The 23,225-nt window shown below is 37.1% G+C and overlaps 3 protein-coding genes across 16 annotated transcripts in view; 2 read left to right on the top strand and 1 right to left on the bottom strand.

The window, feature by feature from the left end:
- Positions 1-1,093, bottom strand: part of PMS1 (PMS1 homolog 1, mismatch repair system component) — a 100,076-nt gene extending 98,983 nt beyond the window's left edge. For 5 of the 9 annotated variants that reach the window (XM_043577282.1, XM_043577289.1, XM_043577287.1 and 2 more), the window contains exon 1: positions 984-1,093. The gene's annotated coding sequence lies outside the window, so the exon portion shown is untranslated. The remainder of the gene's footprint in view (positions 1-983) is intronic. The other 4 variants (XM_043577283.1, XM_043577288.1, XM_043577285.1 and 1 more) reach the window with 2 other exon arrangements.
- On the top strand, positions 844-22,968 carry ORMDL1 (ORMDL sphingolipid biosynthesis regulator 1). 4 transcript variants are annotated; one of them, XM_043577298.1, is made up of 4 exons: positions 844-948; positions 3,530-3,710; positions 8,478-8,629; positions 12,194-13,782. In XM_043577298.1, the coding sequence occupies exons 2-4, from the start codon at positions 3,537-3,539 to the stop codon at positions 12,327-12,329; spliced, it is 462 nt and encodes a 153-aa protein (XP_043433233.1). In that variant the 5' UTR covers positions 844-948; positions 3,530-3,536; the 3' UTR covers positions 12,330-13,782. The 4 variants fall into 4 exon arrangements, with proteins under 4 accessions (XP_043433233.1, XP_043433232.1, XP_043433235.1 ...); XM_043577297.1 differs by lacking the exon at positions 844-948 and adding an exon at positions 1,209-1,317; XM_043577300.1 differs by lacking the exons at positions 844-948; positions 12,194-13,782 and adding exons at positions 1,210-1,317; positions 22,865-22,968.
- The window catches only part of OSGEPL1 (O-sialoglycoprotein endopeptidase like 1), a 30,189-nt gene continuing 29,848 nt past the window's right edge, over positions 22,885-23,225 (top strand). For 2 of the 3 annotated variants that reach the window (XM_043577294.1, XM_043577293.1), the window contains exon 1: positions 22,885-23,105. In XM_043577294.1, the coding sequence (XP_043433229.1) occupies positions 22,885-23,105 (221 nt within the window). The remainder of the gene's footprint in view (positions 23,106-23,225) is intronic. The other variant, XM_043577295.1, reaches the window with a different exon arrangement.

Here is a 23,225-nt window from a genome sequence, read left to right as displayed (position 1 = left end):
AAACACAGTGAAATAATTTACTTTGAAAACATGATAAATGTAGGGCACCTGGGGTCTCAGTCAGTTTGTCCTCCAACTCTTGATTTCAGCTCTGATCATCATCTCACTGGATTGGGATCTGGCCAGCGTGGGGCTCTGCACTGAGCATGGAGCCTGCTTGGCATCTTCCTCTCTCGGCTCCCTTCCCCTGCCCCCCCCCCCCCCACTACAGCTCTCTCAAAATAAATACACATTTTTAAAAACAAGGAAAAACTAAAGTGGAAAAAGAACCATAATATAACCCAATAGTTTCATAGAACCAACAGAAATGCAAGATACATACATAGCTATAACCAACCTTCTTTTACACTAATTTTGAAATATTACTGAAAGTTACTTCAGGAATACAAATCACAAACTTTGTGAACTGACGAGGTAATGAAATTCGCTGTCAGAGATGATTTCAAATAATCTTAACTTTTCCTCTCCGTTCTCAATTAAGATAAATTTTTTTGAAATTCACATTTCCTCAGCAGGTATTACAAGTGCCTGTCTTCAACGTGTGGATACACCCAGAATGACACCAGTAAAAACCATGGTTAAGTGAGAGTTTGCTTGCCTCAGCTGTAGGACGCCACAACATACAACCTAAACCACACTCACGAGTTACGGCTGTCCGGGGCTAAAATGTCTGCCTGGCAGGCAACTTTAAGTCCTGCACTCAGAAGGATCTGGGAAATGGGCTGCAACAAAGGCCTAAACACGGTTTGGTCAGGAATGGCCACACCAGACATTAGCGAGCCCAGACCTGCTCAAAGACCGCCCTCCACGCGTGCGCGCCCAAGAGCCTGGCTTCGGCCGCTTCCCGCCCCTCTGTTGGTGGAGGGGAGGAGGGCACACGGCGGCCAGTGGCGCTTGCACGCCGACCGGGACAAGTTGAGGAGAAGGGACTCCCGAGACTACGAGAAGATAAGAATGAATGCCCGTTAGGCACACAACACTACCTTCTTGCTCGCGGGAGGCAGGCAATTACCATCCACCGTCGGACCTGACAGCGTCCCGCAAGGTTCACGGGCCCAGCCTCGCGGACCTCGAACTCGCCCCCAGCGCGCGCGGCGGGGTGGGCCCCAGGCGCGCAGCACTTAGTCCCGCCCTTCCCGAGGAACGTGGGATTGGCGCTGTCCGCGGCCAATCCCCTGACGGCGCGTTCGGCTCTGAAAGCTTCCGCAAGCTGCGCTGCGCTGCGCTGGGGTTGATCATTGGCATTCGGCCTAGGAGAGACGCCGTCGCCGCGGAGCTAGTTCTGCTCCCAGCTGGCCGCCAGGAGTAGGGCGGCGGGTGAGTGGTCAAGAACGGCTGTAGGGGATGTGCTGCTAGGTAGGGAGCTGCTAGCCGGCCAGGGTAGGCTTGAGGGGAGAGAGTGAACTACGGTTGCGTCCGGGGCTCCCAGTCTGGCCGTGCGGGTCTAGTGGCCACCGAGGCTTGCCCCCACATTCTCGTCGTCTTGCCGTGGTACTGGCGGGATGTGTAGCTCTGAGAAGGACGGGGAGGGTGGAGGAGGCCCTGCGGGGGTAGCAGCAGCGGCTTTTGCTGAGCTTTCACTGGCCAGGCGCTCCAGCATTCGGGGAAAGCTGCCCGTGGTTGTCTGGCTGGCGATGGAGTCCCCAAGAGGGTCCTAGCGGGTCGCAGCCCTCGGGGCACTCGCGTAGGCAGACAATGTCGGAAGTCTTTGTTTGTCCTGAAGTGGCGCGGCCGCCTTCTTGCAAAGATTTTGTGAACCGGGGTAGGGTTCGTACCACACCAGCTTTGCCTTCCAGGCTAGATATAAATTTTAAGCCTTTTTCGAGCTTTATTTTTTCCCCCTCCATCCTGTAGAAAAATGGAAAGGTATCTTGAGTTGTGGTATCTTTTAAATATAACCTATGGCTCATGAAAATAATGTACGATGCAAAGTAGATGTGTTTAGGTTAGAAGAAGTATTTACACACGTAAATTTGAGACTTTTGCTTCTTTAGTGCAACCAACTTTCATCACCATAAACCTTGATGCGTGGGTTTTCCATAGATTTTTGGAAAGAGAATGAGGCATTTTACTCTGGAAACACTTGTTGCATGCAGTTATGGGAAATTCCTCTCTCAGTGCCAACTCTGTTATGGAAAGGGTTCATTTATTTCTAAATCAGCTGTTCCAAATATACTTTCACCATGTCCCCCTTTCAGTCTCACTGGTTGGTTTTTACTGGGATGATAGGTATTCTTCAAGACAGTTATACTTTGTTCAAGGGATTCTTAGAACCAAGTAAATGCCAGCATTAAATTAACTGGGAACCAGTAATCCATTTCTCCTTTGGTGTTCCACTTGAATGCAATAAAGGGAAAAACTTAGAAAATGAAAGAAAAAAAAAACTAAAATTTAAGGAGAGTTGACAAGTAAAAGGAGGAATCATTGTTGTAACCTTACTGTACCAGGGGACAGAAACAAGCTTTATCCCTTGACCATATAAATTTTTCACCACATTATGTTCCTCCCAGGTTCAGTATTTAAAAAGAAGTGAATTGAACCTGACCACTCTTTTTGGAAACAACATTACATTATATGTAAGAGTCTGGCTACTCATAATAGACTAGCTGCATCTACTTTACTTTTTTTTTTTTTGTGTCATCTTTAATTCAAGTGTGTAATTAACATACAGTTTTCTATTTAGTTTCAGGTGTACAATATAATGATTTAACAATTCTGTACATTTCTCAGTGATCATCAAGATAAGTGTACTCTTAATCCCCTCTATTTATTTCATCCATCTCCCCACAAACCTCCTGTCTCTGGCAACCACCACCAGTTTGTTCTCTGTCTTTTTTTTTGGTGTGTGTGTGTGTGTGTGTGTGTGTGTGTGTGTGTTTCTTAAATTCCACATATAAGTGAAACCATATGGTATTTGTCTTTCTCTGACTTATTTCACTTAGCAGTATATTGTCTAGGTTCATCAATGTTGTTGCAAATGACAAGATTTCGTTCTCTTTTATGGCTGAGTAATATTCTATTATATACATACATCACATCTTCTCTGTACATTCATCTGTGTATAGACACTTGGGTTGGTTCCATATTTTGGCTGTTATAAATAATGCTGCAGCTTTGGTCTTTTTTTTCATATTGGTCTTTTCTGTTGGTATGTTTAGCTCCTGAGCTTTCACTTTGGTCTCATAAGAAAATGTAGGTTTTCTTTCAGTTGAGTTTTCCTGTCCGTTATTTCATTTAGTAAAACCAGCATGCTAGAACACAAGCTTTTAGGAAAGGGATTTTAATTGCTTATTTTATCAATAAGAACTGTAAAAATAAGTTGTTAGTCTTATCATGAAGTCAGATTTAAAAATTATTTACTGCTTTTATTAGCAGATCTGCAAATAGCATATTTTGGTGAGTGTGTTTATTTTATTTCAGAACAACCAGAGAAAAATGATCCTAGTAACATACTTATTTTGTCATGTGAGAGTAGAGTATTTAAGTTTCCAGTTCTGTCAGTGTTATTCATTTCATTGCTTTCCTACAGAGCAAACATGAATGTTGGAGTTGCCCACAGTGAGGTGAATCCAAATACCCGTGTAATGAACAGCCGGGGTATGTGGCTGACATATGCCTTGGGAGTTGGCTTGCTTCATATTGTTCTACTTAGTATTCCCTTCTTCAGTGTTCCTGTTGCTTGGACCTTGACAAATGTGATACATAATCTGGTAAGAATTTCACCTTATATAAAGCGGTTAAAAGCCTATGCTTTAGTGCTTATCGGGGGCTGAGGGAGAAAGAAATGGGGAGTTGCTGTTTAATGAGTACAGTTTCAGTTTTGCAAGATGAAATGAGTTCTGGAGATAGATGGTGGTGATAGTTGCGTAACAGTGTGAATGTACTTAATGCCACTGAACTGTACACTTAAAAAATGATTGAGATATATTTTATGTTATGTGTATTTAAAAACAATTTGCTAAAAGCTTAAATCTTTATGTTAAAGAAAAGAAAAACATGGGGCGCCTGGGTGGCCAGTCGGTTGAGCTTCCGATTTCAGCTCAGGTCATGCTCTCACAGTTTGTGGGTTTGAGCCCCACATTGGGCCCTGTGCTGACAGCTCAGAACCTGGAGCCTGCTTCAGATTCTTTGTCTCCCTCTCTCTCTCTCTGCCCTTCTCCTCGCACTGTCTCTCTGTTTCTCAAAAATAAATAAACATTAAAAAAAATTTTGTTTTTCTACCACAAAATTAAAAAAAAGAAAAACACCACTTAGTTTAAAAGTTTTATTGAGGTATAATTTTTAATGTATGTAACATAAAATTTGCTGACTTAAAAGTGTACAGTTCAGTAATTTTTAGTATATATGATAACTTTGACGATATCCATATCTAATATGGGATAGATAGGGTTATCTATTAATTCTTTATATTTAAACATCGGCCCTTTCTCTAAGCCTTTTTTTCTCCTTTTGGTTTCATAGGATCTAGAAAATAGGCCATTTTAGCAACACTTCCAAGATACTGTAATTCAGGCTACTATAGTATTAAAGAGAATGCTTCAGAAGAAGTTATGGTTTTTGATTAACTGGAGTCTAATAAACATCTTCGGTTTCAATCCTTGTTAGAAACTTTTCTAAATTGTTTAAATATACTTTCCTGGTTCAGTATAGAAATTTTGAGCTTAATCATACATTATTGAGGATCTTATAGTGCCTTAGCGTCTTCATGTTGACTGTGGGTCTTCTGTACTATAGGATAGCTCTACAAAGTATCAGAGATTCAGTTGACTTTATTGACCATATGATGCAGCCCTGGAAATTATCTGTTTAAAAAAAGAACAACTGATAGTGACTTTTCTTATCTTTAACAGCCTATGAAAGCAGAATGAAAGGGGAGAAATACAATTAATTCAAATTTTTAATTGAATCCAGATTAACTATGTATTTCTTTATTCCCTGTCTTCTGAAGAGTATTTGAATTTGACTGGAGGAGGGCAGGATAATGTGGTAAAAATAAGTGAATGTCCATTTAGTACATTTTATGCAATGGACTTTGATAGGGCAAACACTAGTTTTAAGTAGCAACTTCTCTGAAATATTTGACAAGAATTATATCTTTTACTAGAATTCCTTTCCTTTGGCTTCCATGGGATCACTTTTTCCTAGATATTTCTGATTTTTCCTTTTTGTTTCTTGTACAGTCTTCTATTCTCGTCTCCTAAATATTGCTGTCTCCAAGGTTCGTTTTTTCATCTCTTTTTATTCTATGTATTGTGCCTAGGGTACTTCATCTATCCATATTTTCGGTTTCTACCCTAGAACAAACAAATATAAATTGAACTCATTCCTGATCTCTTACCACTTATGACCCATTCCTCTGGCTTTATTCCTTATCTAATCTAAAGGCACCACTGTATGCCCAATAAGTCAAGCCAGATAGCTTCAAAGGTAAAGTGATTCATATAATGTATTATCGAAACTGAGTCTGTTTTGAGAGTAAAAGGGAACTCTAGTAATAACTAATCCAAGAAAATAGGTATAAATCAGGACCATCCATGCCAACTAGGATATATGGTCACTCTAGTTAACTGCTTTTCCTTTATCTTCCATATCCGTATAGTCAAAGCCCTGTCTGTTCTGCTTTACTGTCTCTCAACTTGATCCCCACAGATATTACTGTAATATATACCCTTATTTTTTTCTCAGGTGGATTACTCCAGTAGATCAAATGGTCTCCTTGATGTTCTTCTATTCTACTCCTCCATTCCAAGTTGGCACAGTTATTTTTAAAATGCATAGGGGCACCTGGGTGGCGCAGTCGGTTAAGCGTCCGACTTCAGCCAGGTTACGATCTCACGGTCTGTGAGTTCGAGCCCCGCGTCGGGCTCTGTGCTGAGTGCTCAGAGCCTGGAGCCTGTTTCCGATTCTGTGTCTCCCTCTCTCTCTGCCCCTCCCCCGTTCATGCTCTGTCTCTCTCTGTCCCACAAATAAACAAACATTGAAAAAAAAAAATTAAAAAAAAATAAATAAATAAAATGCATATATGCTTAAGTCATGCTCTAAGTCCTTTTATGATTCCCCATTACATTCATAATAAAATAACAAGTTTATTATGTGGCATATAAGACCAGTTAAATAGTATAGAGGCAAGAAAAGGACTCAATCTTATATCAGCTCATCTCCAAACAGGAATTTTTCTCTAACAATAATGAAAATGATCTTGCTTTCACCTTTTTTTGCTTTGGCTTAGGCTCTTTTTCCACTATTTTAATACCCCTTCCTCCATCCCCCTCTGCCAGGCTGATTCTTAGTGCAGGAAAACTACTCAAATATCACCTCCAGAAAACTACAAAACTCCCATCCTACATTCTTTTATCCTTTATTTATCATAGTTTTATAATTAGGAATTTATAATTAGGAATTTATTTTCCATATCTCTAAAGACTTATGTAAATGTTTGCTGAATTAATTAGTCTGTATTGTCATGTAATTTTCTCTTCTCCAATGAGACATGTATTAAATGTACTTTAGAAGTCACCCCCTCCCCCGCCCTATGTTTTCAGTTGGCTAACTGATATCGAAACACAATATATGGCCACATGGTAATTGACAACATGTAGGGAAGCAAACTTCTGACTTATTAGTTCACCACACTAAAGACCTACGTACCAGCCATAGATGTAAGCAATTACATGACTCCAAATTTAAGTTTCTTTTGAAGATAGCCCACTTTAAACCAATTAAAAATGTGAAATATATTCTGAATGCTTTTAAATGGGAAAGTAGACCTGGTTGTTATCCCTGGTTAGAAAAAACACAGTCTTTGCCTTTTGGGTCACATACTCTTCAGAATTTAAAAGCGTGTAATTTCTGTTTTATTGTCTCCCGTAAAGCCCATGTGAATATGGTTTCTTTGTGCTTACAGAATAAATATCCCTTAGCTTACCTTCATCTTGGCTTAATGTCTAATACTTGCTATATACCAGCCCTTGTTCCTGAGGTATTGAGGCTAATGGAAAAATAAACATGTAAACAATTCCAACAATATGTTGTGCTATAAATAAAATATTTTCAATAAAATTCTACACAAGCACATAGGCTACTAGTAACGAGGAGGGCCTCATTAAGGATTGTCATTTGAGCTGAACCTTCAAGAATGAGGTAGCTGACAAGGTAGCATCACAGCTTTTGCCTCAGCAACAAGGAACCTTTCCCTCTTTTGTATTTGCTGAATACTCTGATTATACCTATGATAGCAATTTCTGATCTACATTCTAATTGCTTATGCATATCTTTTTTTTTTCTCATTGTCTCTTAGAAGATTGAGTTTTTTTCAAGACTGTGGACATGTTTTACTCAATTTCATAAATGCATACATGTCCTGTGTCCTATACACATAAGCCACTTGATAAATTTGTTGAGTTAATCCATTTGAACATGAGTGTTTCTATATAGTTTAGGTGTTATTGCAGCCAAACAACTTTTTAATTGCCTAGTGGAATAACTAGTAAGTAGGCTAAGCTTTGAGAAGGAGGGCTGTCTTAACCTAGTTAATAATATAAAATTTCAAATCACAAGTTTTTCTTTTCTTCCCATACATTTATTGAAAGTTGAAATAGAAAAAAATGATACCTCGTTATGACTTCTAGTGGGAAAAACTGTTTCATGATAATATTTAGGCAGGAATATTCTGTTACTGGGGCCTCAGACAGTGATCCTGCAATGTAGTACTACCAGTGATCTGAATGGATATCATAATCTCAAGGAAACCAAATCTAGTATATATTGGTTTTTACCTAATCACAAAATTAGATGTTCAAACATATCCCTGAACAGAATGGCTTTTAGTAAGACTTTTTACTTTAAAAAAGAAAACAAAACAAAAACAAAAAACACAACTACAAAAGAAACTCCATTGGGGCACAGTGGTGATTTTAAAAGCAAATTGAGTTGAAAATTATTCTTACTACATAACCATCTTTCTCGCTTTAGAAGAAAACCATTGAGACAAACACAGCCCTAATATTAAGTATTATCAAACCCATTTTCCCCTGATACAGAAATTTTGTTTATTATTATTTACCAATTTGTATGTTTTTGTCATTTTAGAAGTATCATCAGATTTACTAATGTGACACTGAACATTCCTATACATCAAGGATAAGATAATCCTATTTCCTAATAAGAAGGGAATTAGAAAATCTAAATGTAATTATGTAAAGCTATCCTCATTTTTTGTGTGTGTGCATTTCAATTTAATAGGAGATGAAAACAGGTTACTTTTTTGGTTGACCTTTTACTGGTTTTCCCCAAAGATTTTTTATATGCCCCTGAAAGTTTTATTTTACTATGAAGAAACTGGTCTTTCACAAATAGTAATGAAAGCTTAAAACTTGAACTGTTAAGTTAAATCACCCATACTGCCATAAGCAGTCTGGAACTATCTTAATGCTTACTGACAAATACTAATTTTATATTTGATATTGCTTGTTTTTCAGGGGATGTATGTATTTTTGCATGCAGTAAAAGGAACACCTTTTGAAACTCCTGACCAGGGTAAAGCACGGCTCCTAACTCATTGGGAACAGCTGGACTATGGAGTACAGTTTACATCTTCACGGAAGTTTTTCACAATTTCTCCAATAATTCTGTAAGTGATGGAAATTTTTAGGTATGAAGAAGATTGGATAAGAGGAAGCTGTCCTTTTATTAGGTTGAATTTCAGTTAGAAACAGAATATTTGTTGAAACCTCTACCAATAAATAGCTAACTCAGAGCATAAAATACAGACAAAATTTAACAAGCTGGTGATAAACTGTTTTTACGTCAGTCAGTAATACATGGAGACAACAACAATAATGTGCTCATCAGTATGTTTAGACCTAGGATACACAGATCAAATATGTTGTAGTTCATATCCTTAAGTTACTTACAAGAAAGCTAAATGCATAATCTTATTTTATATTCCACTATTAGATTAATCACCCTAACCAAGGATTTGGGTGATTTCAGATGAATTTCATTGACCACCCACCTCCCCCAGTTTGGATGTTCAGGCTCCTTGGGAGAGATTGCTGTATAGTTTATAGATAAAAGAAGTTAGGCTTTCATCGTAGGACAGACCTGGGTTGAATCCTGTTTATCGCACCACCTACTTGGTTTGCTTATGGATAAAATTCTAGCCAATACTACATAATTCAATTGGATGCCTTAAGAAATAAATGAGATAATATCTGTCTGTAAAGCATTTAACCTTAAATTTCCTCCTATTGCCTGACATTCAGGGCCCTCCACAAAATGGTTCCTACCTTATTTTTCCTTTATGTGAATATTTTACCCCCACCCAACTCCCACCTGGTCAAGCTCTTCTAAGCAGCATTTTTTTTAATGCTTCGTGCATAGTCCTATTTCTATGCCTTTGTTCAAATCATTTCTCCTACCTGAAATACCTTCTCCGTTCTTAATTTATCTTACTCTTCTTTCAGTATTTAAATTCTGCCTTCTCATGCGGTCTTCTCCTTAGCACCCAACCTTAAGAAATAATGCCTGTTTTGAACTCCTTTAGTAGTTATTACACATCCCTTATTTATGCCACTTTGCATTATTTCTGTTATTATAAATGTTTTATTTCTGCAAAGAATTTATAAATGTGTAGATTGCTTTGAATTCCACACTCAGTATTGTTGCATGCATATAATGGATGTTTTACATCTACTTTAAGCAAACACTGTATACCATATAGCTCATATATAATAACATATCCATGATTTAGAATCAGTGCAGTCTGGAGTAAGTGGAAAGACTCCTTGGAGACTAAATTAGGATTCCTTAAACTGAGACTTAGGGAAGGTAGATTTCAGGAAAAGGAAGGCATTTTTAAATGAAAAGAATAAATTGATCATAAAGTGGTAGATTTTTTTTTTTTTATGTTGTTAGGACTTTGAGGAAATTTTTTAAATTTTTGTTTGAGCCCTATATAAAATTAATGTCAAAAGAGAAATGATTTGTATGATCTAACAAAGATAAACACAGTAACAGGAATAATAGTTATTCAAACAGCCTTAAATTTGGACTGCTTTCTAACTTTGTGACTTTTGGCCATTTCTTTGAAGCCTCATTTCCTCATCTGTAAAATGTTGAGGATTGCATTATAATTGATGTAAAAAGCCTGACATGTATACTGAATTTTCAATAACAGCTATCACAAAATTGTCAACTAAGATGTACCTGTGTACAACATCCGTATTTCTAAAAATATATTTTTGACCCACAGGCATGATTTCAAATATTCTGTGATTAAATTCCTTATATAACTGAAGAAACAACACTAAAGCCATCTATATAGCATTGATACTTTTCAGAGTGCTTTCACATTTTCTTATTTGATCATTTGTCAGGTAGGTAGGATATGCAGTGTTATCCCAAATTTTTAGATAAAGGAACAGACTCAAATGCATTACCTTGTTCCAGATCTTGCAACTGGTTGGAGTCAAGAGCCCAGATGAAATCCTAAACTTCTAGTGCCTAATACACGTCTCTTTCCAGTATATACTTCAGCATATAAATGCTATTACATGACTCCCACCTCGGTTTAGCATCCCCTCAGAGGGTTGTCTAGGTTTTTGTAAGAACCTGTAATTTTCATGTAATTTACACATAAAATTAGTTTCTATTAAACGACAAAGGGGACAGTATGATGCATACAATATATGCTACAGTATGATGAGGAGGAGCCATTCCAAAAATATTTATTTCCAACACGTCAAGTTATGGGTTAACCCATATTGATTATAGGAAATCAAATGAGCTTACTAAATGCAAGTGGTGGGAAGTATAAACACAGTCTTCAAATATATGAAAGCTGGAAGAAAGGGTTTAAACTAAAGATTGAAGAATATGGTTTATTCTTGAAGAATTTTCTGATTATAGTTTGTGAAATAGGTGGAAGATTATAGAATTTCTCAATATAGATGGCTCTGAAAATGATGTATACAGCTCTGTGTGATGTTTTTAGTCATACTTCAAAATAGCTATTCTCTTCTAACCATATTACACAAGATAATTTATCTCCTCTTACTAGAAATTAATGACCATACTTAGAGGAAAGGCTATTAGAATACTTTACAGTGTACTCTAAAAGTACCAATTAGACAAACACCCATACATAGACTAACTTCTTAGTCGTGATCAAGTAGAGTATGATGTTTTATTCTTTTTAATTTTTTATTATTATTATTATTTTAATGTTTATTTTTGAGAGAGAAAGAGCATGAAAGGGGAGGGGCAGAGAGAGATGGAAACACAGAATCTGAAGCAGGCTTCAGGCTCTGAGCTGTCAGCACAGAGCCTGATGTGGGGCTCGAACTCACGGACCGTGGGATCATGACCTGAGCTGAAGTCGGACGCTTAACCGACTGAGCCACCCAGATGCCCCAATGTTTTATTCTTAAATCCTGTCTATATTAGGATATTCTCAGTGTCCAAATGATGTGTCTGCACTCTGATGTGCACTTGGGTAAAACTAGACATTCTGACTTGATGCTTTATGGTCCTAAAGGTAGCTTAGGCTTGTTAAAACAAATTCTTAGATATTGGATGTCTTTGAATGTGTACATATGGTCAGTTACAGCAAAACAGCTGGAATGTTACAACAGTGTTTTCCAGATTTCCAGTTAAACTGGTTATCAACCTGTTTGGCTACAATAAACAAAAAAAAGGCAACCAAGTACTTGTTTTCTTTCAAAGATACTGAATTGTATTAATGTACTAACACCCCATTTTCACAACTTTATAGCAGTAGTTTTTAACCTTTTGGTGGGTCACAAACCCTTTGAGACTATGATAGATGCTTTGGGTCTGGATCTTCTCTTGAGAAACATACACATAAATACAAAACTGTACCTGAAATTTCAGAGTATACGAACCCTAGTTTGAAAGACTTCTTTAAAGGATGCTAAGTAGCAAACACATTCTTTTAAATGCATTTCACATGATTGCAGAAATGCAAAATGTGCATATATGCCTCCATTAAATAAAATTTTAAATCCTGAATGAATTTAGACCCCCATCTGGTGCCTCCTGTTTTAGTGCTCAAAAGTGATCCTGTTTTTAGGTATTTATGTTTCAGTGGCTTTTTTTACCTTTAAATTTTTAAATAAATTCTAATTAATTTCATTTTTAGATGTTATATATATTTTAACTTTTATTTCTACAGATATTTTCTGGCAAGTTTCTATACGAAGTATGATCCAACTCACTTCATCCTAAACACAGCTTCTCTCCTGAGTGTACTAATTCCCAAAATGCCACAGCTACATGGTGTTCGGATCTTTGGAATTAATAAGTATTGAAATGTTTTGAAATGGAACAGAAAATTTTTACAGCTACTGAATTTTCTGTAAGGAAGGAGTGGTTAGTAAACTGCACTGTTTCCGTGATATTGTGAAATGAGAAGTATTTACATTGAAGGGCCAGTTGCTGGTTCTTCACATGCTGTTTTGAAGTGCAGGTATTTACTAGAAGATGCCTCTGTTTAATGCATCTGGTATCTTTCTGAAGAGAGGTGTTATAGGCAGGCTGGGCAGGCCCAGCTTATAAGTTAAATGGCTGTACACTGAAGGATTAGTAGATGAATTCAAAGAAATGAGAGATTTATAAGAAAACAAGACCAGCTTAACTTATAATGAATGGGCATTATGTTAGGAGAAGAAAATTTCCGATCATTCAGTCATGGTCAGTTTAAGCAGACTTAACCTGTAAACCAGAATCATCTCTTTACAAGTTTATTATAGATTGTTTTTATTACCATACATGTTCCTCTTGTGTTGTAGAGGAGGATATTTCTCTCTTGTTTTATACAATCCAATCCTTACCTTATGATTGTACTTTTTTTGCTTTTGCTGGCTCAACATTGTGTTGATAGATTGAGGTCATTTTTACATTTATTAATTAATGAGTTACATTTATTAGTTAATGAGTTCATGAAGGTCCACCTTCATGACTGGTGACAGAAGACAGCATCTTACAAACAGCCTCTGAATCAACCTTCTAATTTTGGAACGGAATGGGTTTTGTTGCCTTTCCAGACACAAGGCTGCTAAACCAATTAAGAAAATAATTTATTTCACACAGTTAGAGTATATGGTAATTTAGAGGTCTCTGCTTATTTGGTTGATCAATCTAATTGTTAAAGTCTGCTGTTATTTAGAAAAGGAAACATAAAGTGGACAACTATATAGCCAACCTGTGGTCTGGCAGAAACTGCTTCTCTAGCAGTAGTACCGTAGTAAATAATGGAGTCTTCTTTAGCAGGTCTACAGCAAAAGAAAACATCTTTCCTTGGTCCCCCTGCTCTCACTCCCCATATTTTGCTCATTAATGTTTGGCCTTTCAGTTCATGGGTCTTGGTGTAGATAACCCAAAGTGGTAACTCTTTCCAAAACAGCAACCATATTGAATTCTTGTGACTTAGAGAAGCTTCCTATAATTGATATTAATTAGTTGCAAAAAATAACTGCATACTACTTTGAGAAGTAAACATGTCAAAACCAAAGTTCTGATATGGGATGAGACTGAAATATCCAGTAACATTTGTAAACAAAACTGAGTGACAAGAGTTATAGACCAACTGAAAAATCAATTTGTTTCAATAAACTGACTTATGGGGGTAATGATCATTGTTTTGTATTTCAAAAGTATTGAGTTTAGAACTCCATTGTATGATATGCCTTTGTATGTTTGTCTTTTACCCATGTATTTTTTAGTTAGTAATCTATACTTGAATAAAACTTTTCTTTGGTGTAAGATTATTGTAAATCTCCAAATTCAGTCAGCAATGTCACATTTTTCAAGTTGTGTTTAAGCAACTGAATTTCATTAAGGTAGTTAAAAATGTTGCTTTGTTTTTCTTCATTTTAATTTTTTTTCATGCTTATTTATTTTTGAGAAAAAGAGACAGAGTGTGAGCAGGAGAGAGATAGAGAGAGAGGGAGACACAAAAGCTGAAGCAGGCTTCAGACTCTGAGCTGTCAGCACAGAGCCCGACACGGGGCTCAAACTCGTGAACCGTGAGATCATGACCTGAGCCAAAGTTGGGTGTTTAACCGACTGAGCCACCTAGGTGCTCCTCTTTTTCTTCATTTTAAAGTTTACCTCAAAAGGCTTACTTTTTGCACAGACTTCAGAGATAGAAATCTTCTGTTAATGCAGGCCTTCTGCTTCCCCCACTCTTCATCGTATAATGTTTTAAAAATATTTATTCAGAGGGCCCACTCTGTTGTGGGTATTGTTTTAGGTATTGTGGATACAGTTTGCAAGCAAGACATTATTTTTGACTCATTTATTATATGTTCTCCAATTTGAATATAAGCTTATTAAAATCTTTTCCCTTAATAAGCTTATATTCAAATTGGAGAACATAATAAATGAGTCAAAAATACATATCATTTCATGTAGTGATAAATGCCATGGGAAAAAAATTAAGCAGGTGAAAGGCAGGGGAGTCTACCTCAGAAAGGTCTTCCCTAATGTTCGTAAGGTGATATTTAGACCTAAAGGAGCAAGCAGTACAAACATCTGGGGAAAGAGGCTTCCCAGTGTAGGTAATGATAATATTAAAAGCTCTGGGGCAGGAATAAGGGTGTGTTTTTGAGGAAAAACAAGACAGCCACTGGGACTAGCAAGGAGTAATAAACAAGGAGGATGAGAATGCTAACAAATGAGGTCAGAGAAGTAGGTGTGGGTCAGATCATATAGAGCTGTATTGACCAAGGTTATAAGCAAATTTTTTCTAAGCTTGACAAGGCCATTGGATGGTTTTATATTAGAGATTAAAGGGATCTGATTTTATTTTAAAGGTTACTGGCTAATGTTGAGAATAGAGTGTAAAGGAATAGGAAGCAGGAGGAATAGTTGGCAAACTACATACAACAGGTAGCTCAGACTAGGGGAATGGCTGATGAAGTGGTGAGTAGTGGTCAAATTTGGGATATGCTTTTTTGGTCTTAACACTAGGTGAATGGTTGTGTTAAATATGCAAACTTCCCAATTTCACAAGTTTAAACAGTTTAATATAAAAAACAAACTTTAAAAAAAATTCCATAATGACTTGTTATTTGGAACAAAACTAACTGCTAATGCTGTAATTGCTCCTAATTTCAAGTCAGGAAACGGTGGCAGTTTCTAAATATGCATGAGCTCAGAAGTACCACTAATTTCAGCGTTCATTGATGAATGTTTCCTGCAACATCTATTACTGTGGAGTTCCATGGTGATTTTCTATTTGCCTCATTTCCCCTACACTTATTTATTGGATTCTGTAAGGAAGATTTTTCTCTTCTCCATTTATTTATTCAATCACTTATATAATTTTGGACCTACAGATATCTTATTCTTTGGTTTACAATCCATTATCATCATTATTAATTTGTTGTTTAAATTGTCCTCCATATTTGGCCTTTGGAAGTCAGAGTTTGCAATGGTAATTTCCAGGTTGGCTTCTGTGTCTTTTTGACCTGCCCCACCTTCCCTCCCCTCTTTTTTTCTTAAGCATAGGACTGTATTTCTTAGGTTTATGGCACTATGGTCTATTAAACTATAAGGATCCTAAAGGGCATAATATCTCCTTAACTAATGTTTGCATGAATTACTCTTGTGGAGTTACATGATGCTAAGAGTTGGAAAAGACCTAGGAGGCTATGTAATTTCAACCCCTTACCATACCTTGAGTTTTCATTAACTGCCACACCACCATTCATTTCTGCATTAATGCTAATAAAAGAGGATTTAAACTTACAAGGCTGCATTTTTGTAATGGAATTTATAACTTGTTTTAAATTGAGCCAAAATCTATCCTTATTCTACATAAGGCTTCAATTGTTTAACTTTTAAACTGTTATCAGCAGCACTGAATAAACATTACCAGAGCCTTCACCATTTTCCAACTGATACTGTTTCAAATTTCTCCTGCTATCCTGGTAATGCTGTTCTGAGTTGCAGTTCATTATTATATGGCACTAGAGCTAACTACAGGAGGTGATAAGATGTGGTGTCACTACAACAGTACCGCTTTCCGTATTCTGGATTCCCTTCCTCCCCCCTGCCCTTTTTTTTTAATTTTTTAACATTTATTTATTTTTGAGACAGAGAGCATGAACAGAGGAGGGTCAGGGAAAGAGGGAGACACAGAATCTGAAACAGGCTCCAGGCTCTGAGCTGTCAACACAGAGCCCGACGCGGGGCTCAAACCCACGGACCGCGAGATCATGACCTGAGCCCAAGTTGGAGGCTTAACTGACTGAGCCACCCAGGCGCTCCCCTCCCGCCCTTTTTAATATAACTTCATACTTTAGCTATTTTGACAGCCACATGCCACTGATTCACCTTACAGTCACGAAAACCTCAACTCTCCAACATGTAGTATCATTAAATGATGGCTTTCCCTTCACATACTTAATGGATTTATTAAGCCAAGTCTAAGATTTCTTTTTCCTGTGGAACCCCATCTTGTTAAGTTTTAACCTGTTAATTTATCTTGTCTAGCTCAAGTTGAATCTTGACTGCCATGCAATATATTTCTCCTATATCTTCTTTATTAATATGTTACCAGTAAATATGACGCCAGAATACTCGTGCTAATCCTGAAGAAGACAAACACAGCAACCCAGTATAGACCAGGGCAGTTTTGTAATCCTTCTAATAGGACAGATATAAAAGTAATTTTTTTTTCCACGTTTATTTATTTTTGGGACAGAGAGAGATGGAGCATGAACGGGGGAGGGGCAGAGAGAGAGGGAGACACAGAATCGGAAACAGGCTTCAGGCTCTGAGCCATCAGCCCAGAGCCTGACGCGGGGCTCAAACTCACGGACCGCGAAATTGTGACCTGGCTGAAGTCGGACGCTTAACCGACTGCGCCACCCAGGTGCTCCTAAAAGTAATTTTAAAATTACTTTCATGGATATTACATGTTGATGTAGAAAATGTAAACAGGTGCAGTACTGGGAAGACAGGTCTAAGTAAAACAATCTAGAAGGTAGTTTGGAGTAGCACTGGGCAGGGAAAGAAGGTGGTAAGAGAATAGCAAAGATAAACCTTCATTTTGCCTAATGTCAAAAAGAAGATCTATGGAAGGCCTCAGGTTTTTATTTTAGTCCACAATTTCAGTTCCAGTTAAAAATGATTCAGCAGGTAGTTTCATATTTGGGGTTTAAAATTTTTCATTTCACTTCAAATGAACACAGGAGAATTATAAACTCAAGTTTAGAATACTGAATATCTTAGGTAAATAGCATACAGAAGGCTTCAACTGCTTTGGGTGATGTTTTTTCTCTTGAATGAGGGTTGGGTTCACAGAAGTTGATTATAGTATTCTTGACACTTTCATAATCTGAAATATTTCATAACTAAAACAGTTTAGTAGAAATATATTCAGATTCTATGTTAAGCATAGTAGTTTAGTTCCATTTCTTAACTCGTTTAAGCCGTTAGTAATCAACTAATCATTATGGAAGTGGCTCAGCCTGTAGCACTGAAGTTCTATATAATTCTAAGTTTAGCAGATAGGCCAAGTTTATCACTATGTTCACTCTAACTGTATAATTATATTGATAAAAATAAGTTCTCAATTATAAGAACTATAGTAAACTGCATTAACACTGTACAATGAACTCTTCTTATGACAGGAATTTTATAGTATTTAAATCTCTGATTTTCCAAATAATGTATTAAAAAAATTTCTATTGACAGCACTTTTTGGAAAACATTCAGATTCTGAAAAAAAAAAAAAACCAAAAAGAAAAACTTGAGCATATTATCAAGAAGATAAACATGCAGGGGCGCCTGGGTGGCACAGTCAGTTAAGCGTCCGACTTCAGCCAGGTCACAATCTCGCGGTCCGTGAGTTCGAGCCCCGCGTCAGGCTCTGGGCTGATGGCTCGGAGCCTGGAGCCTGTTTCCGATTCTGTGTCTCCCTCTCTCTCTGCCCCTCCCCCGTTCATGCTCTGTCTCTCTCTGTCCCAAAAATAAATAAACGTTGAAAAAAAAAAAAAAAGAAGATAAGCATGCATTATTCATGTTACAATTTCTTAAATGGGAACAGAAAAGCCAGATGATTTAACTGGCATTTCTGAGAAAATACCAGTATACCACATACTACATAAAAACCTTATACAGTGATTCTGCTTTGAAACATAGGTCCCTCCTATGAATTATCAAATCCTATGTTTCTGTTACGGCACTTAACATATGGGAGTAACAAAAAAATTTACCCTTTCCCTCCCCTGCCGAAAATATACATACCCCACACACTTGAAAACTGAGACCGTTTGGATCTGGCAATTTCTCAAAACATTGAACAGATTTACCATATGATCCAGTAGTTCCAATTCTGGATATGTACCCAAGAGAAGTGAAAGCAGGGATTTGAAAAGATATTTATACAATCCATGTCTGTAGAAGCATTATTCACTATAGTTAGCAGGTGAAAAGAACCGAAGTGACCATTGACAGATGAATGGATAAACAAAATGTGGTATATACAAACAATAGAATATTAGTCTACTTTAAAAGAAATCGTGACACATGCTACCACATTGGCTGAACCTTGACATTAATGCTAATAAGTGAAATAAGCCAGTCACAAAAGGACAAATATTGTATGATCCCACTTATATGAGGTACTTGGTAGTCAGAAAGAACGGTGGTTTCCAGGGGCTGGCAAGAAGGGGAAATGGAGAATTAGTGTTTAATGGGTACAGTTTCAGTTGGGGAAGATGAAAAAGTTTTGTAGATGGATGGTAAAGATGGTTGCACAACATTGTGACTATACTTAATGCCATTGAACTGTACACCTAAAAATGGTTAAAATGATAAATTTTGTTGCATGTATTTCACCACAATAAAATAAATCAGCTGAGTAAATTTGTAAAATAAGCATAGTGGCTAAGCAACTAAGGTAAAAAGCAAAATATCTTCCAAGGATGAGACCTGATTGACAGTATTACCATTAATGAAAGAATGTTCCACATCAAAGATTTTTCAACAAAAAAAGCTCTTTAAAAAGGAAGAAAGCAAATGATAGCGTATTTTTAGCACAATCCAACCCATGAAGCATGTAAGACAGGTGATTCAAATGGAAACATGCATCGGGCCTGAAACATTAACCATTAGAAGCACCAAACTCATTTATATTGCATTCATTCCATATTTACCAAACAATCTGATTGTAATTTGATTCTGCTTTCATTGTAATTTGCTCAATACAGAGAAGGTAAGGACCAGCAAGCTTAGGTAACCTAGCTCCATCATTACATTTCTCATACATTAACACATTAGTGTTATGGTTTTTACAATTTCTTAGCAGATGGAGCATGGGACTCAGCACCCCAGAGTCCAGTCACTTCCAGATCTGATAAACCAATTTCAAGCCTAGAAGACAATGAGATGTTGAAACCCAGTAATCACACCCAGGTCCTGCTAGGCTGTGGATACATCTGTGGCAAGCTACACCACCTTCTCCCAGCAACTTCCCACTCTCAATGCATACAATAATGCTGTATTGTAATTACGTCATTAGACTCAGTTCCTTGAAGATAGGGAGTGAATTTTATCTTTTATCCCCAACAACTAATAAAGTTCCCAGCTGAAAGGGAAGAACCCAATAAATACATGGTAAATGAAAATAAAATCCTATTTAGTAATACATAATTAGGAAATGAATATTGTAAAGGTTCTTCTGTATGTAATTTTCCTCAAAAGCTTACAAGTGAAAACTTGGGCAATAGCATTGACAAAATAGCATGTTTCGATTCAGTTGGAACTCTGGATTCAAGTGGAAGTTACAGTAGTTAGGTCATATTTTGTTGAGAATGTCCACCAGTGGCATTCAAACTATGAAATGATCTATATGGAAGCTCAGATCTCAGCATAAATACCTTTCCACCAATAATTTTTCCTCTAGTACAATAAAGAAGATGGAAAATGTGTACCTTCACTTGCCAAATATGTGGTATTAGTATAAGTGCCTTTTCTTTCTGCTACTCACATGAAATCAATCAAAGGAAGAATAAAATTCCTTCCTACTGTGTCCTAGAGCTCTGCTGTTTCACATAATGCAGCATTAAGACTCAACACTAGCCAAAAGTTCCTGGATGAGAATCTACCAGTGATTCCAACACACACAAAAGGGATATCTCCTGACACATTCTTGCACAGGAGGGCATTGAGACACACTTGCTGAACATAATTCAAATTGCAAAAAAATGCCAGATGTGAAAGTTTTTATGTTCAGACTAGATTTCAGCATATAAAATAACCTCTAACAAATCATTTGCAATTAGGATAACTAATTTGTCTTCACCTTTTGGTCTTAATTTTTCTTTTTTCCTTTTTGTGGGTCAGCCACATATACTAGAGAAAATATGGGTTATTTTTTCTTCTAGAAATTAAGGAAACAAGTTTCCAGAACCATATGGCCTAACTTCTTAGCTTTGCATTTACTAGCTGTGTGACCTGCAAATCATCAAATTCTCATCTATAAAATAAGGACAGTAGCTACCTCACCGGATTGTAGTGAGGATTAAATAATCTGCAACACTGCCTGGTACAACAAAAGTGCCACTTTATTGTTAATTAGCTGCTATTACCATAAGTGAAATTTTTGAAAGCATCAGTTCCACCTAAAAAAAAAACCTCAATAACATTCTGGTAATTATGAATATATATATTTGTGTCTTATTGCTAGACTCTAACTGTGACTTCCCAACCATGATTCACTTCTTTTACACCAAGAGCTTCTTGCCATTCAAGATGCAGATATACGTGACAGCCTATCGAACCTTGCATATATGAAGTCCTTGCTTAGTAAAACTTAAGGTCTAGCAGGGAAGAAGAGAGCCTTTTGGGATAAATCTATTCATACGAATGACAACAAGTTCACATACCAATAATAGTAATTAAAAAAAAAAAACTGAAAAAGGTCCAAGAATATGAGTACATATTACTCTGAAGTCTGCATACATAGTAAGCAAAAACCATCCAATGCATTGCGAAAATAGGATAATTTTTCAATGTTAAGTGAATATGTACCATCTCCTCCTCCTCTTTTTAATCACAAAAACGGACTAGCCCCACACCTTTTACTCCAAAAAGCGGGAGTAACGGTTTAGACTATCCGATCAGAAGCGCTTCCGTTCCCTCGGAACCTTGTACAATCAAGTCCTTGGTGTCGTCCCTACTTTCCACTCTGCTTCTGAAAGTACTGTTTCAGGCCACAACTTTTAGATTTGATGATAGTTCCTCTAAAATGGAATGACGAATAATCTCCATCCTTTTCTCACAGTGTAGTCCAAATTCCAGCCAAAGACAAACAAAATTGTCTTTTAGTGTAGCGTAGTGTTTAGAACTTAATGCTGTGTAGTCAGACAAATCTGCGTTCGGCCTCCGCTAGATCGGTTATTAGCCGTGTGATGTTGTAAAAGTCTTGTTACTACAAATCTAAGGGAAGCGCGTGAGTACACGCACTGAATCTTGGACAAAGACAGCATTTATACTTTTTTTTTTTTAACTGAATTAAGTGTAACGCCCTCTAGGTTTATAGCAGCTAGTCCTGGAGACGAGACGCGGGACTGTGTTGATGACATCACTTCCGGGGCGACAAGGTCGGTCTCTGCCTCCTGCAATAAAGCAGCGACTGACTTTGCTAGGGAAAGGACGCCTCTACTAGCTACTGTCATTCACGAGGAAGGTGGGTGAAATTGCTCACCCCTCTCTTACTGGTTCTTTCGTGTGCCTGGAAGAACGATTCCAGTAGAAGCCCTTCGCCTTCCTACAACAGAGATTGGTACTGGCCAAGTTCCCTGGGTTCACTTGGGAGTCTTCTTGGCCCAAAGACAAATGCTCAGCACAGGCAGCCTGGCGTGGGTTTTGTGACTGCAAAGTTCTCCAGGTGTGTCTTTCTGTGCTACATTCCCCACCACTCCCCTCTGCGAGGTTTTTCATCACTCTCATCCCTGGATGCCGTTTGCCCCAGTGGAACAATAAAAATTCCAATATTCTCTCATTTACCCATTTTGTCCATTAGTGTGTAGGGAAAGGACCTCCTTAAGCATCCAGAAAGTTCTAGGACAGATGATTTAGAGTCATGAAACTAGATACTTGGAAGTGTGAAGATACCAGGGTGCTTTAGTGATGGACTGCTTTTATGTGAGGGGGGAAAAGGGATTTGGGGGAGATCCTTATTATGATAAACTTGTGGTAAAATGGAGATTGAGTTAGAGAAATTGAAATTAATGGATAAAATGGGTATTAGGTTGCAGTTGTTTTAGATAAGAAGTGGTTCTTTTAAGATGAGCTTCATAAGAACACTTGTTTCCAAAGTAGATGACTAAAATGTGTGTCTTTAATGTGAATTCTTGTTTTCAAACTAAATTATCAATTTTTATTTTGAAAGATATTTTCAGGAAATAGAATGCATTTATTTTTATTTGTTCTGTCTTGCCTTTATTATTTTTTAAAACCAATTCTATCTTAGTTAATAGCTATCAAACAATAAATAGCACTTTTCAGATAACTATCCATGCGACTATTAGCTGTTTTATAAAGAATAATGAATAGTTTGCTAAGAACAGCGTGATAGTAATACTAAAAAATTTCATATCTGACTTCCCTGTTTTCCCCCTTAAAGAACATTATATTCATTCCTACTGTCATTGATATTAATGGGTTGCTACAGCCTTTAAAAATTTTTGCTAACTTTTCCAAAACTTTCCTATAATTTTACAAAATTATTATATTGAAAAATAAATCAAGTTTTTTAGAATTTTGCTTACCTAAATGGGTTAGTGGTCAATGTCCATTCCCAATAATTGTTTCTTCATTTCTTTTCCAGGAATTATCTATAGAATAAGTATGCTAATATTGAATAAGGCAGCAGGAGTTTTTTCTAAACCATCAAGAAGGGAAATTTATGAATTTTTAAGAAGTTTTAATTTTTGTCCTGGAAAAGTATTTCTTCATAAACTAGTATTGGGGATTGAAACCAGTTGTGATGATACGGCAGCTGCTGTGGTGGATGAAACTGGAAATGTTTTGGGAGAAGCAATACATTCCCAAACTGAAGTTCATTTAAAGTAAGTAGACATTATCTTTGTAGTTCCCAATTTTGGGGGGGGGGGGGGAAGTAAAATAAAATAATTCTTTTCTAAAAGCTCAGTATATATAAAAGCTCAGTTTTAAGAGCTCATTTCTTT

This window comes from Prionailurus bengalensis, chromosome C1, assembly GCF_016509475.1.
Source record: "Prionailurus bengalensis isolate Pbe53 chromosome C1, Fcat_Pben_1.1_paternal_pri, whole genome shotgun sequence".
NCBI lineage: Eukaryota > Metazoa > Chordata > Mammalia > Carnivora > Felidae > Prionailurus > Prionailurus bengalensis.
This window is presented reverse-complemented; position numbering and strand designations above follow the sequence as displayed.

What these genes read in the sequence shown, in the direction of transcription:
- ORMDL1 (XM_043577298.1), top strand. Translation starts at nt 3,537, where the DNA reads ATGAATGTTGGAGTTGCCCACAGTGAGGTGAATCCAAATACCCGTGTA. An exon ending in CAAATGTGATACATAATCTG is followed by an intron (nt 3,711 to 8,477) that starts GTAAGAATTTCA and finishes CTTGTTTTTCAG; the next exon opens with GGGATGTATGTATTTTTGCA. An exon ending in ACAATTTCTCCAATAATTCT is followed by an intron (nt 8,630 to 12,193) that starts GTAAGTGATGGA and finishes TTATTTCTACAG; the next exon opens with ATATTTTCTGGCAAGTTTCT.